Source organism: Hemiscyllium ocellatum, chromosome 9 (genome assembly GCF_020745735.1).
Source record: "Hemiscyllium ocellatum isolate sHemOce1 chromosome 9, sHemOce1.pat.X.cur, whole genome shotgun sequence".
Classification (NCBI taxonomy): Eukaryota; Metazoa; Chordata; class Chondrichthyes; order Orectolobiformes; family Hemiscylliidae; genus Hemiscyllium; species Hemiscyllium ocellatum.
Genome location: NC_083409.1, coordinates 27,377,254 through 27,393,135, shown reverse-complemented (window position 1 = coordinate 27,393,135; position 15,882 = coordinate 27,377,254). Strand labels below are relative to the sequence as shown.

At 42.5% G+C, this 15,882-nt stretch overlaps 1 protein-coding gene across 1 annotated transcript in view; it reads left to right on the top strand.

Annotated features, from left to right (window-relative positions):
* The window catches only part of imp3 (IMP U3 small nucleolar ribonucleoprotein 3), a 260,300-nt gene that overhangs the window by 242,763 nt on the left and 1,655 nt on the right, over positions 1-15,882 (top strand). The window contains exon 6 of the mRNA XM_060829655.1: positions 14,080-14,152. Within this exon, the coding sequence (XP_060685638.1) occupies positions 14,080-14,152 (73 nt within the window). The remainder of the gene's footprint in view (positions 1-14,079; positions 14,153-15,882) is intronic.

Here is a 15,882-nt window from a genome sequence, read left to right as displayed (position 1 = left end):
ATAGCAGCCAGGGTTAAGACTGAGATGGGAGGAATGCAGTGTTTCTCTCTAATGCTCCTACTCCATGGGTTACACTATGAATAGAATTGTTTTACCTAGTTGCCAAAATGGCCGCGCAAAGTTTTCACAATAGTATACATGGAATAAAAAAGTCTATCAATGAGATCTTTTTAAATGAGCACAGAAGTATTGATCTATTATAAAACAAAATAATTCCAATGCGGGTGGTTAATGCACAGTTTTGCAATATGAAATTACAACACACCAGGTAAAGGAAAAAATATAAATCTCTCCGCAGAGCTTCGGTTTGGAGAAATAAAACACTTTAAGCCAATCATCCCTTTTGTCTTCAAGAACTAGCCATAGGGACTGTTCAGGCGGCTGTTACTCTGGCACATGCAGACAGATCACTGGACATGTGCGGTTGTCTCTGGAACCTTGGCAGACAGAGCTCGTTTGGGAAACACAGTATGGAGAAGTATTCTGGATGCATACACAAGGACAAACGGATTTCTCACCGGGTACGGAAAACGGTGTTTGAGAAATGGCATGATGAGCTGAGCATGATTCTTCTTCGGGTTTTTCCTCTTTGAAAACCAAACACTCTTCAAGCAAAACAGTTCAAACAAGGCAGCCATTAAGCTTAGGCAGTTGATTTCTAAGACATGCATCCAAGCAATTATGGAATTTCCCAGTAGCACTGTTTTTTCCAAATGTTCCAACATGACCTTTTGTTGGCTCCTTCTATAAAATTTCACAAATTCCACACAGGATGTGAAAGAAATTCAGTTTTCCAGTCTTTCAAAACTCAAGTCCTCAAAAGATGTTTAATTTTGAAGTCTTCATAACAGAAAGAAGTCAGTTGATAGCAAATGGGGATAGTCAAGGGACAAGGATGATGACTTTGATCTTCCTCGTATTAATACTGGTGGAAATTATTGCTTGCCCACTGAAATGTCTTCATCTAGAATTGCTAATAGAATGGATACATCTGGAACTTCTCCTGAGGTCTCCAGCATCTTAGATGCTAGATCTCAGCCAATTTAATTCACTGCATGTGATATCAAGAAACAACTGAAGGCACTAGATATTACCAAGACCATGGGCCCTGACAACATCCTTGCAGTAATACTGAAGACGGGTGGCTTCAGAAATAACCACACAGCTAGCCAAGCTATTCCAATACCAGCATGTACCTGGAAAGGTGGAAAATTCCCCAGGTTGGTCTGGCCCACAAAAAGCAAGAAAACTCTAACCAAGTATTACCTTATCAGTCTGCTGTTGAGCGTGGGTAAAGTGAAAGAAGCAGTCTTTGACAGTATTTTTAAGCAGCACTTAGCAATAACCTGCTCACTGATGCCCAGTTTGGATTCTGCAATGGCCACTCAACTCCTGACCTCATTGAAGACTTGATCTAAAAATGGATGAAAGAGCTGAGCCCCAGAGGTGAGTTGAACATGACTGCCCTTGAAATTAAGGAAGCTAGCAAAACTGAGCCGATGGGAATCCCTCCACTAGTTACAGTCATATTGAGCAGAAATGCAGTTGGTTATAGTTATTGAAGGTTCTCATTCCTAGGATATTGCTGTCCTAATCGTAAACCTCACTCAGCTGCTTCATCAGTGTTCTTCCGTCTGCCTTAATGTCAGAAGTGAGGCTATCTGAGATCAGTTTGCGATGTTCAGCAGTATTCATGATTTCTTCACACCGAAGCCATTTGTGTCAATACGTAGCAAGGTTTCAGGCCTGATAATTTACAAGTTACATCAAATTCACAATTGCCAGGCAATGACCATCACTGAATCCCACATCATTCACACTGCAGAGTTAGTACTGACTAGAAACTGAAATCAGTCAAAGAAATTCTGTGGCTACAAGAGCAGGTTAGAGGCTAGGAATTCTGCGGCGAGTGTTTCACCACCTGATTCCCCACATGACTTCGCCAAGCCTGTCCATCATCGATTAGACGCAGGTCAGCAGTGTGTTTGAAGACTCTCCACATGCCTTGGTGAATGCAGCTCCAGCAATAAGAAGTTCAACACCAACCAAGACCACAGCCAGCTGATTTCTCAACCTGCCTACCACCATTAACATTCATTCCCTCCACCACTGGAGCACACTCGCAGCAATGTGAACATTTCCAAGATGTGCTGCAGTAACTCAACAAGAGTCCCTAGATGACACCTACTAAACTCATTGGCAGTTGAGGATCGTTAACAAACAATGAGGCAACCATCTTGTGAACAAATATAACATATCAAAAATAGATTCCATTTTATATCATGATAAGTTAATGTAATTCCAAATAAATTATACATTTGTGCATATACTGTAACCACTAATTTTGGCAGCCCCATTAAGTTTGAATCCTTTGATTTGATTCTACTGTAGTTAGTTTTTATTGCAGTTGGCTGGGGAAAACAGGGTTGTAAAGTCTTCATCCTACTCTTGTGGAAGATCACAGTCCTGATCACTGTTTCCTTTACAAGTGCATTTTCTGATTCTTTTCCTTTCTCAATACAAAATGAAAATGAAGACGCTAAGTTGAAATGCCAAAGGCCCATTATGCTTCACATCAGAAAGGTTGCAAAGACCGGGAAAGGAGAGAGACTAAATTGAGTAGTTGTTCTAAGGTGGCATTAAGCTTGGGCTTTAAATGTAACATGTTTACTTGGGTTTTAGTAAAGCTTTTGACAAGCTTCTGCATGGCAGAATAATTAGTAAAGTTAGAACACATGGGATTCAGGGTGAGCTTGCCAATTGGATACAAAATAGGCTTTATGGTGGGAGTCAGAGGTGGAGGATTATTTTTCAGACTGGAGGCTTTGTGACCAGTGGTGTTCCACAGGGATCAATACTGGGTTCACTTTTGTTTGTCATTTATGTAAATGATTTGGATGAGAATATAGGAGGCATGGTTAGTAAGTTTTGCAGACAACACCGAAATTGGTGGCATAGTGGACTGTTAAAAAGGTTATTTAAGTTTACAAAGACATCTTGATCAATTTGGTCAATGAGCCGAGGCGTGGTAGATGGAGTTTAATTTGAATAAAAGTGAGGTATTGCATTTTGGTAATACAAACAAGGATAAGACTTATACAATTAATGGTAGGGCCCTGGGGAGTGTTGTAGAACCAAGAGAACTAAGGGTTCAGGTACATAATTCTTTGAAATTTGCGTCACAAGTAGACAGCATGGTTAAGGTGTTTAGTATGGTTCCCTTCGTTGCTCAGACCTTTGAGTATTGCAGTTGGGCTGTTGTGTTGAGGTTGTATACGACATTGGTGAGGCCTCTTCTGGATTATTGTGTACAGTTCTGGTCGCCCTATTTTAGGAAGGATATAATTAAACTGGAGGGGGTTCAAAAAGGTTCATCAAGTTGTTGCAGGGAATTCAGAGTTTGAAATATGAAAATAGACTGGACAGACTGGGACTTTTTTCACTGAGCATGGGCGGTTGCAGGGGGCCTTTATTAATGTTTATAAAATTATGAGGGGCATAGATAAACTGGCAAGCGTCTTTTCCCTCTGGTGGGAGAGTTCAAAACTAGGAAGCATATGTTTAAAGTGAGCGGAGAAAGACTTGAAAAGCACACGAGGCATTCCTTTCTTGTACTGAGTGGTTCATTTGTGGAATGAACTTCAGAGGAAGTGGTGGATGCATGTCCAATTACAAGGTTTAAAAGGCATTTGATTAAGTGCATAAATAGGAAAGGTTTGGAACGATGTAGGAAAGTGTGGCTAGTTTAGTTTGGGAACATGGTTGGAATGGACTCATTGGACCGAAGAGTCATACAACATGGAAACTGATCCTAAGTAACTCAACTGTACAGATCTGGGCAGTTACCACTTTGATTTCTGGTCTGATTTCAGCAATGGAGCATTCCACCCAATTTGACCTGCTTTGACTGGGGTGGGGGATGAGGAGCAAGTAGAGGAAGAGAAATCATCCAGGTTATTAACTTGGTCAGTGATGCTTCCTACTCTTTTAGTCTTTGTCTATGATCAAACATGAAAAAAGATCAACAGGGTCAGTACAGGCAGGCAGCTGGTAGTCAAAAAAAAGTCTATAACATGAATTAACACCCTCAAATGAGGAAAGAAATCACCCGAGAATGAAATGTAAGCTCAACTGCGCAGTTGCCTTTTAAACTTACATTCTGCAGACTCGAGTATGATGGAAAATAATTGAGACTTTATTAATATTTCCATATATTAGCAAGCCACCTGGATACTGTGTTCCATCTCTTCTGTTTTACAGCTTCTTGTGCATGTCTTCCTGTCACTGAGTACAATTAGCAACTTCAATTTGACTTAAAATATAGAAGACCATTTATGTAAGTCTAATGCCAGCAGTCATTCCTGTTTCCCTTCTCTCTTTCTTTTCTTGATTTATCTGTTTTCAGTCCTTATCTGCTGTAGTACCAGGGTGTAAATTGCAAAAGGATTCCTTCACAGACACCTGTTTGCAGGGAGCTAAGTGAATGTATTGTTCCTGTTGCTGTCACTTCTACTTAAAGCAGACACCTACTGAAGAGTAAAGAAAGACCAACTGCCCCAATTTAGAATTTTTGGCTACTTTGTTGCAGCAATATAGTCTATTCCATGTTTGTCACAATCTATTAAGTACCATCATTTATCAGTCCTTATGACACTGTAATTGTGTGATTTCTGGCCAAGAACTTGCAATGCTGTGCAGGCCTGACAGGAAGGGAGTATTTGGTAGAATGCACTAACTCTACTTAGCTACACTTTGTGGTATCGCGGTGGAAGGATGTAACACTGCTTCTAAGAAACCTTTTTAATGATGAAGGAACCCACAAAAATTTCTGTTCGTATATAGATACTCGGAAGGAAAAAGTGACGTCATTTCTGTTGCTGTGACAAAAGTCTTGCTCATCACAAAATCTTTCAACTAGATTTTTGTCTGGGTGCAGAGCCACATTTCAATGCATGAATTATCATACTTTTATTTTTGGAGGCAATCCAATTTACCTTCGCATTCCCAACCCCACACTTTTTTCCTTTGGTGTTCAATCTGGTCAGAAATGCAAAATACACAATTGTTCAAGATGAATGCAGTAATGAGTTAACATTGGACAGGATGGTTGCCTCAAAAGATAAACTCTGAATGCCAGAACTTTGAAATATGCAGAAGCTCCTGAGTTTTAAACAAGATTCCAAAACCACTTTGGAAGTATAACCCTGCCTTTTATATTTTTGATGGTGATGGATCTGCAGTGTAGGTCAACTTCCTGCTGTTTGTACCTCACGGGCTGCAGCTTGTTTCCATCTCCTTCCTCCCCTCTCTGCTTGTATTGGGAGGGAGAAATTGTGGATGCGGGATGGTGTGATGTGAAAAAGAACAGAATCATTGAGAAGCAAGGAGCCTATTTTTGTAGAAAACTCCCAAGGAATTCAGTGAAGTGGAACTGATTTGTAAACACACAGGCTTGAGTTTAAGCATCGGAGAAGAAAGAATGCACATATGTTAAGTGTTGATCACATGGGATAAGAGAAACAAAATTAATCAAAATACCACCATGCAATGTCAGTATACACTCACATACACATACTCGTACATACTCAAGCACTCCTGCAGGGGAATGGGAGTTGGTGTAAATTAATAGATAGTTAGCGGAGTTTTGGCCGACCTTAGATTTATGGAGGGGAAAATGTCAGAAACCAACTAGAAATAATGGCAAACTTGGGAATGTATTTGAGAGCTGACACCACTTTCAAGGATTTTGAAGAGGGAAGGAATATTGGGGATGGAAATACTTGATGCAACATAGTATTTGTGACATGACTTGTGCTTAGGGTATTTTTCTCAAAGTTATCCAAGTTGAGGTTGCGGAATTGGAATGCAGTTGACTTTAGGCACCTGGTGTAATAATCATGCATAGCAAGGTGAATTATAGCATGTTTAGAGAAAACCAAAGCTAGTTCAGAGATTTCTAGCTTTAGCAGAGCATTTAAGCATTTCCCTTATTTTTCTTTTCCACTATGTGGACCTCTGACATCTGTGGGTGGCATTGGCACACTGGTGAGTTTTGGCATCTCTGAGCAGCCATGCTCTTGCACAGTTTAGAGAAAACATCAGATGCTGATTTCCTTGGGTGGTGATATTTCATCTGAAGAAGGGTCACAGAATTTGAAACGTTGTCCCTCTCCCCAGGCCTGCTAAGTTTCTCCAGCAATTTCTGTTTTTGAATATTTCTTTTCACTATTTGCTGGTTGCTTTATACTGTGCTGATTAATTATGGGTTGACCCATTTACCTGGGATCTTGGGTTTAATTACATTTTGAGATTTTTTTCTCTTTCCTCCATTGTTTGGCCTTTCTAAGTGGCACGGTGGCTCAGTGGTTAGCACTATTGCCTTACAGCACCAGGGATCCGGGTTTGATTCCAGCCTCAAGCGAATGTTCAAACTCCACACAGACATTCCCCCCATGTCTGCGTGGATTTCCTCTGGGTGCTCCGGTTTCCTCCCACAGTCACAAAGATGTACAGGTTAGGTGAATTGGCTGTGCTAAATTGCCCATAGCTTTCAAAGATGTGTGGGTTAGATGCATTAGTCAGGGGTAAATATAGAGTAATATGGTAGGGGAATGGGTCTTCAGAGAGTCAATGTGGACTTGTTGGACTGAATGGCCTGTTTCCACAATGTACGGATTCTATGATTCTAGTTGCCTGTTTGCATCACTTTCATGGTATGGCCCATATGCAATAGTCGTCTACACTCATTTCTTATAGCATCACTCTAGCCAATAAGCAGAAGAAAGGTGTATTCTGAGGTCTGCATAGGACATGAACCCAGGTCTTGCATGCAAATGGAAAAGTGTTTAATCACTCAGTCACTACGATTTTCTCCCAATCACACAGCGTTGCTATTCTGCACAGCATTTCCAGTACCTGTATTTTGTGTAGACTTACAACCCCCCTCCGATCGGTCCTGCGTGAATAAAATCCAGAGTGCAATTTTCCAGGTTTACTGACTGTAGACCCTGGGCTCAAGCCCCAGTAGTCCTCAACATTTGAACCAATTTGTTTTAAGTTTCAGTGTCTGGTACAAACTGCAGTTTCCCACAGCAAAGCTTCCCTCTGGCTCCCTGAGTATAGAAGATCCTATTGTTTTGAGCTGAGCAGTAGTCAGTCGAGCTCTAATTTACCCTTCCAGCTGAAGGAGGCTACTTAGGGGCTAAAGCCCATGCAGTAGATCAGATGTCACACAAAAATGTGAAGCTCACACTTAACCCTCTTCCTGCCTCTCCCTGCCAAATTTACAGTATTTTAATCCATGAAGTGCATGAACATTTGTGGCATGTAGGATAAAGATCAGGATGAAAATTTCAGACCCAAATGAAATCCCAGCTTCATTCAGTGACTGGGAGCATTATTTATAACTCTCTAAAAATTTCGCATGGCCACCATTGCAACACCATGTGCAATCCACTTAATTTTCTTTTCTGCTGTGTGGACCTCTGAGGCATTGGCACGCTGACTGGCAAGTGCAGGATCTCTGAGTAGCTATGCCCCTGCATAGTTTAGAGGAAACGTCAGATGCTGATTTCCTTGGGTGGTGATATTTCTTCTGAAGAAGGGTCACAGGATTTGAAACATTATCCCAGTTTTCTCTTCCCAGATGCTTCTGGATCTGCTGAGTTTCTCCACAAATTCCTGTCTTTGAATATTTCTTTTCACTTTTGCTGGCTGCTTTGTACTGTGCTGATTAATTGTGGGTGGACCTTCGATTTGGTGATGGCATTTACTCAGGATCTTGAGTTTCTACTGTGTGTGTGTGTGTGTGTGTGTGTGTGTGTGTGTGTGTGTGTGTGTGTGTGTGTGTGTGTGTGTGTGTGTGTGACTGAACAGACTGATTCTTGACCTGTAGATTTTTGGTCAAGTGAGGTGGTGCGTCCCATGATGTGGAGAGATCTGGAAAGCAGAAGTTTCTGCCTTTACATGTCTGGTGCAGTACTACCTCACATTTACTTGTCCGCTGCGGTTCTGCCTCATCATTACGATTTTTCAACTGAAGATATGATGCAGCTTGATGGACAGGTGATCACTATTTTGAATAGTTGGTAGCAAACTCCTCCCTGTCATTAATGATGATATAGTCACACTTCATCGAGCTTCAGTGTGTCTTTGTCGCATTGTATTTATCCTCGCTGAAAAATGTGTTGCTGGAAAAGCGCAGCGGGTCAGGCAGCATCAAAGGAGCAGGAGAATCGACATTTCAGGCATAAGCTCTTCTTCAGGAATGAGGAGAGTGTGCCAAGCAGGCTAAGATAAAAGGTAGGGAGGAGGGACTTGGGGGAGGGGCATTGGGAATGCGATAGGTGGAAAGAGGTTAAGGTGAGGGTGATAGGCCAGAGAGGGGGTCGGGGCGGAGAGGTCGGGAAGATGATTGCAGGTCAAGAAGGCGGTGCTGAGTCCGAGGGTTGGGACTGAGAAAAGGTGGGGGGAGGGGAAATGAGGAAGCTGGAGAAATCTGCATTCATCCCTTGTGGTTGGAGGGTTCCTAAGCGGAAGATGAGGCGTCGTGTTGCCATGGTCTGGCGATGGAGGAGGCCAAGGACCTGCATATCCTTGGCGGAGTGGGAGGGGGTGTTAAGGTGTTCAGCCACATGGCGGTTGGGTTGGTTGGTGCGGGTGTCCCAGAGGTGTTCTCTGAAACGTTCCGCAAGTAGGCGGCCTGTCTCCCCAATGTATAGGAGGCCACATCAAGTGCGAATCCCTCGTCAGGTGCACACGCCCCACCAACCCAACCTCCATTCCCGGCACCTTCCCCTGCAACCGCAAGAAATGCAAAATGTACGCCCACACCTCTCCCCTCACTTCCCTCCAAGGCCCCAAGGGATCATTCCATATCCGTCACAAATTCACCTGCACCTCCACACACATCATTTACTGCATCCGCTGCACTCGATGTGGCCTCCTATACATTGGGGAGACAGGCCGCCTACTTGCGGAACGTTTCAGGGAACACCTCTGGGACACCCGGACCAACCAACCCAACTGCCCCGTGGCTGAACACTTTAACTCCCCCTCCCACTCCGCCAAGGACATGCAGGTCCTTGGCCTCCTCCATTGCCAGATATGGCAACACGATGCCTGGAGGAAGAGCGCCTCCTCTTCTGCTTAGGAACCCTCCAACCACAAGGGATGAATGCAGATTTCTCTAGCTTCCTCACTACCCCTCCCCCCACCTTTTCTCAGTTCCAACCCTCGGACTCAGCACCGCCTTCTTGACCTGCAATCTTCTTCCCGACCTCTCCGCGCCCCCAACCCCTCTCTGGCCTATCACCCTCACCTTAACCTCCTTCCACCTATCGCATTCCCAACGCCCCTCCTCCAAGTCCCTCTTCCCTACCTTTTATCTTACCCTGCTTGGCACACCCTCCTCATTCCTGAAGAAGGGCTTATGCCCGAAACGTCGATTCTCCTGCTCCTTTGATGCTGCCTGACCTGATGCGCTTTTCCAGCAACACATTTTTCAGCTCTGATCTCCAGCATCTGCAGTCCTCACTTTCTCCTCCTTGTATTTATCCTCCCATGGAATGCTGGCTCTTTGAAATTTGGGAAAACAGGACCTGAAGAGGCCGATGCTGTTTCGCCACCTGGACCTATAACAGTTTTGCCTGAATGCTTTTAAAGCTTCAAGTAGGATACTAGTGTTTGTTCAATGGTCCTACCATTGAATCTGGAGAATGTGACGGTACATTGCAGACGGAATTTCTCTAACTCTAATGAGTTTCTGTTGCACAGTCCACATTTCGGTGCATTACAGGAGAATGGTGATGAAAATCGCTCTGTAAACTAGAACTGTTGTTGACGTAAGGAGGTTTTTGTCAAATATTCACGACAATATTTTGTAAAAGGCCTAACTGGCATTGCAAATCAGTGTTGGATTGCCTGGTCAACATTGACCTCCAGAGAGCAAGGTACCTGCCAAGGGATGTGATGTGGTCAACACATTCCAGCGTCTCTCCTTCAACATATATGGGGTGTGGAATATTTGCCTGACCAGGTCAGAGTTGATATGAGTTTTGATTGGTCAACATTCAAGGAAGGGTTTGGAGGGATATGGGCCATGTGCTGGTAGGTGGGACTGGATTGGGTTGGGATATCTGGTCGGCATGGACGGGTTGGACCGAAGGGTCTGTTTCCATGCTGTACATCTCCATGACTCTATGACTCTATAAAAGTCATGAAACGTTAGCATGATTTTGAGGACATAACTAAGAAGATAGATGAGAGCAGAGCTGTCGATGTTGTCTGCATGGACTTATCACCTTGACAAGGTTCCGCATGGTAGACTGTTTAGTAAAGTTAGATCACATGAGATCCAGGGGGAGCTAGCCAATTGAATAAAAATTGGCTTGATGGTAGAAGACAGAGATTGGTGGTGGAGGGTTGTTTTCAGACTGGAAGTCTGTGACCAGTAGTGTGCCACTAGGATTGCTACTGGGTCCACAGTTGTTTGTCATTTATATAAAAAATTTAGATGAGAATATAGGAAGCATGACAATATGATCATGGATAGTACAAACATTAGTGGTATAGCAGACAGTGAAGAACGTTATCTAAGAGTACATTGGCCCAAGCGATCAAGATCCCAATGAGCTGAGAAGTGGCAGATGGAGTCCAATTTAGATAAAGGCAAACAGGGGCAGGACTTACACATTTAATGGTAGGATTCTGGGGACTATTGTCAAACAGAGAGACCTAGGAGGTTCAGGTACGGAGTTCCTTGAAAGTGGCATCAGAGGTAGACCGGGTGGTGAAGAAGGCATTTGGCACACTTGCCTTCATTGGTCAGAACCTTGAGTATAGGAGTAAGGATGTACATGTTATGCTGCACAGGGTATTGATGAGGCCACTTTTATGTTGTGTACAGTTCTGGTTGCCCTGCTGTAGGAAGGATATTATTAAATTGGAAAGGGTGCAGAGATGTACCAGCATGTTGCCGGGAATGGAAGATTTGAATTATAAGGAGAGGCTGGACAGGGTGGGTGGTTGGGGGGAGGGGGGGTGACCTTATAGAGGTTTATAAAATCATTAGGGGCATGGATAAGGTGAATTGCAAAGGTCTCTTCCCTGTGTAGGGGGGCTCAAGTCTGGAGGGCATATTTTTACAGTGAGAGGAAAAAGATTTAAAAGGAAATGGAGGGACAACATTTTCACACACAGGGTACTGTGAATGTGGAATGAACTTCCAAAGGAAGTGGTAAGTTGCAATTTTTAAAAGACATTTGGACAGGTACGTGAATAGGAAGGATATGGGCCAAACACAGGCAAATGGGAGTAATTTAGTTTGGGAAACCTGATCGACTTGGAAGAGTTGGACTGAAGGGTCTGTTTCCGTGCTGTTTGACTCCATTAGTATTCACAATCATGAGAGTTTATGACAAAGTAGATAGGTGGAATGTTCCACTCATAAAAGCCATAGATTTAAAACAATGAGTAGAAGAAGCAAAAATAATATTTTGAGAAAATATCATACAGCAAGTAGTTAGAGTCTGGATTACACTGCCTGAAAGTGTGGTGGAGGTAGATTTAATCAAGATGTAAAAGGGATTTAGGTAGTAATTTGAAAATAAATATCGTGCAATGTAATGGGTAAAAAATAGGAAGAATGACACTTGGTTAGATTGTCCTTTGGGGAATTAGTGGAGACATGATGAAGCTGAACTGCGTAGTAACAATTCTGTGATTCACTTCAGGTTGGACACTGCAACCAGACTCTCTGCAGATGTCACAACTTAACCTTGTGTGGAGGGAAAATCAAAAGTGTGTATTGTCATCTCATTGCCTCCTAGAGATAGTCAAAAGAGTATCACAGAGCATGGGCCAGTCATGGCTTTCATAGCTGAAGACATGGAGGACCATAAACTGAAAGGAGATTGGGGTGGGATTTTTTTAAAAACTGTTTTTTTTTTCTGGAAAAGAATAAAAATGAGTTCATTCTCAAATGTGACGTACTAAACTGTTGCTGAATTTTAAATATTTTTTGCACAATTAAACATGCTGACAGCACTCATTTTGAGAGTGCCTAACCAACCCTGAAACGATATTATGATTGGGTCCCCAGGTCAAAACTTGATCTGGTCCCACACCCACGGTTCTCATGTGACAAAAATAGCTAAAACATTTGAAGACATTATTCTGTTTTATGTCAGCCATGTGCAAATGTACTTTCACATTATGAAGAACTTCATTGCAAAGGGAGTGTCCCCTCCTAGTGGTGGGAAATGAGTTCTACAGGCAGTAAGATATTCACAGATGTTTAACCTTCATTTCTCATAATGTTTGATTCATTGTACTCTGGCAAGTTGGGTTTGAGAGTTGGCGCATGTTTACTCTGATCCTGAAGGATGAATGCATCTGATGCAAAGATGATAGATAGAGGGAGACCAAATCAGGGGAGAAGTAGAGGAAAAAAATTGTCCTTTATGTTCTCAAATGGAAACTCTGGACCATTGTTTGCTGGGGAAGGATAACTAAATAATACACGCGCCCTTGGAAAATCTATGATTTACACATTGGCAGCTAACTTCATGCCCTTATTTTACTTTATCTTTGTGATTGAAATGTGGCATGATGATGCCAAATCTGTGCAGAAAATTCTGTGTACCTGAAGACCATGTATACTGAAAAACAAGTACTGCATTTGTATCTGGCATGCACCATTCCAATGTAGAGGTATAAATCCAGTCATCTACCTTCGCCTGTCATAAGCAGTTATATGATGCCTACAAAAACAAAATACTGCAAATGCTGGAGATCTGAAAATGAACGAAACTACTGGATATCTGTTCAGCTTTTTGATGAAAAGTCATTGTTCTGAAATACTAACTGTGTTTTTCTCTCTTGACAGACTGAGTTTTTGTAAGCATTTCTGTTTGATATTACGTTGTTTTTTTTTCTGTATTCTGGTTGTTAAGGTGTCTTTGTTCCCTTTTTTCCAATTTTGACATTATTTTGACTGCTGGCTTCCGTTCTTTGTCTAGTTTTTTCAGATGTTAAACATTTGGGGTACATTAACAGGCTGAACAGAATTTCCTTCCTTTTAAAACACACTGTAATTGGAGGTAACTAATGATCCCGTGCCATCCTATTCCATTTGTAGCACCTGTGAGAGTGCAGATGTTGGTTCATAGAGGATTTACTCTACTTTATAACAATTACCCTTGTGATGTGAGTGCAAACTCTGTTGGAAGACAAACTGAATCATATCATTTTGTGGGTGGATATAGTAGAATTAGCATCATTTGTGTCTCAGAACAACTATTTTACTTTACTTTTCATTTGATTGCCAAGTTCTAATAACAGCTGATATTATTATAAAACACATTGCAGTGGGTTTCTAAATATCAGCAACCAAATACAGAGCTTCTCTATCACTATAAGGATCATTATTGTAAGCAAAATTAAGGGAACCAGAGAAACCTGCCAGCCAGACTGGCTTTTATATCAGTATTGCATTGGGTGCAGGCATAACTGGCTCCTTTACCCACCCTGCCCAAAGAATGTTAGTAGGAACAGGCTGAGTAATACGTGTGACAACAATCTATTTGACCATAGGCTGTCCTGTCTTTTATTAATAGAATCATAGTATTCCTACAGTACCGAAAGAGGCCAAATAGCCCATTAAGTCTGCCTGGGTCCCTGGTGCAGTGAGGATCCTAACCACTGCGTCATTGAATCTGTCCTAATATGTGGTTTAGTGTTATATTTTATACTGCTTCGGTGCAGTGCTTCGGATTATGGCTGCTTTAAGTTTGAACTTGGTCTGTCTTAGATTAGGAAATATCAAGTTGCTTCGAAACCAGTTTTACTTTGAGGAAGGCATTAGAATTGGGTGGGTCAGCCTGTGGGACACATCATTTTCTCCTTTCTGTTGGTGAAAATGCCTGGCAGCGTAAACATGTCAGCATGTGGATCAAGGTGAAACTGGAAATACTGGTCACAGCAGATAAGGGAGTGTGCACTTATCAACTTTAATACAAGGTAGTCCAAATAATTTGAGTATCTGTGTTAAAAGTGGCCATTTTTATACCAAACTCACAGAAATACGGAAGACTACATAACCTGGGTGGACTCATCGAAAATCAAACAGCATGTAAAGGAGTACAATGAAGAGGTAAGAATTATGTTCTTAAATTATTTAAATTTATTACCTGCTTTTTTCCCTTTTGGATTTATTTCTGCCTTACGTCAGTAGGGAGGATCTGCCTAAGCTAAGTCCACCGCCTGCAAGGCACAATTGTAAAATGCACTGCAGCAGCTCACCACAGTATTTTACAAAGCAGCAATCTCCATCACTTAGAAGGACAAAGACAGAAGACTCATGGAAGCACTACCAGAGTAACGTTCCTTGAAAGTTGCATTCATTTCTGTCTTGGGCACTCCCTCCCTAATGGCACTGTATATCCAATGAGAGTGCGTGGATTCCAGTCATTAAAGAAGACAGCCCACACCCATCTTCTCCAGAACAGTTTCAGACTAAATCTGAAATCGGAAGAGTTTTTAGGAGAGAAAACTGTGGACTGTCATGATGAGAGAGTCTGAATTATTTCCCAGAAATCTGGCAGCTGATGGGCTGCTCGTGGGCTTCCTACTGCAGCATCCTAGGTTAGGAAAGATCAATGGAGACAGTGTCTGCTACCAAAATAATACCCTCACTGAACCACTTCCATCATTCCTGTGGCTGACCATCTATCCTGGGAGTAAGTGCCATTTGTGACATGGTTATGGACAGCTGACGGTCATTAGGGATGGAGGGGACTCGCTCAAGCTGAAAGCCTACCTACACTATTTTACCAATCAGGCTCTTTATCATTCTGTCTGTAGCTAAAATAATCGCATTCCATGTATATAAGGTTCTGAAGTGATCATTAACTGACTGTTACTGTCTTCTCAAGAAATTAGAGATGGGCTACACCATATTGCCACATTATCCACATCCCACAAATGTATTTCTAATGTGGATAAATGTATGGTTATCCACTTTGGTGGCAAGAACAGGAAGGCAGATTACTACCTCAATGGAATCAATTTAGGTAAAGGGGCAGTACAGAGAGATCTGGGTGTTCTTGTACACCAGTCAATGAAGGCAAGCATGCAGGTACAGCAGGTAGTGAAGAAGGCTAATAGCATGCTGGTGTTCATAACAAGAGGAATTGAATATAGAAGCAAAGAGGTGCTTCTGCAGCTGTACAGGGCCCTGGTGAGACCACACCTGGAGTACTGTGTGTAGTTCTGGTCTCCAAATTTGAGGAAAGACATTCTGACTATTGAGGGAGTGCAGCGTAGATTCACGAGGTCAATTCCTGGAATGGCGGGATTACCTTCCACTGAAAGACTGAAGTGACTGGGCTTGTATACCCTTGAGTTTAGAAGACTGAGAGGGGATCTGATTGAGACATATAGATTATGGAAGGATTGGACACTCTGGCAACAGGAAATATGTTTCCGCTGATGGGTGAGTGCCGAACCAGAGGACACAGCTTAAAAATAGGGGGTATACCATTTAGGACAGAGATGAGGAGAAACTTCTTCACCCAGAGAGTGGTGGCTGTGTGGAATGCTCTGCCCCAGAGGGCAGTGGAGGCCTAGTCTCTGGATTCATTTAAGAAAGAGTTGGATAGAGCTCTCAAAGATAGTGGAATCAAGGGTTATGGAGATAAGGCAGGAAGAGGATACTAATTAGGAATGATCAGCCATGATCATATTGAATGGCGGTGCAGGCTCAAAGGGCTGAATGGCCTACTCCTGCACCTATTGTCTATTGTCTAATGTAAAATTAACCTGTCATTATTTTCTGTATGTGAGACTTTCCTGTCAGCATTATGGGCTGTTACCTTTGTCTAC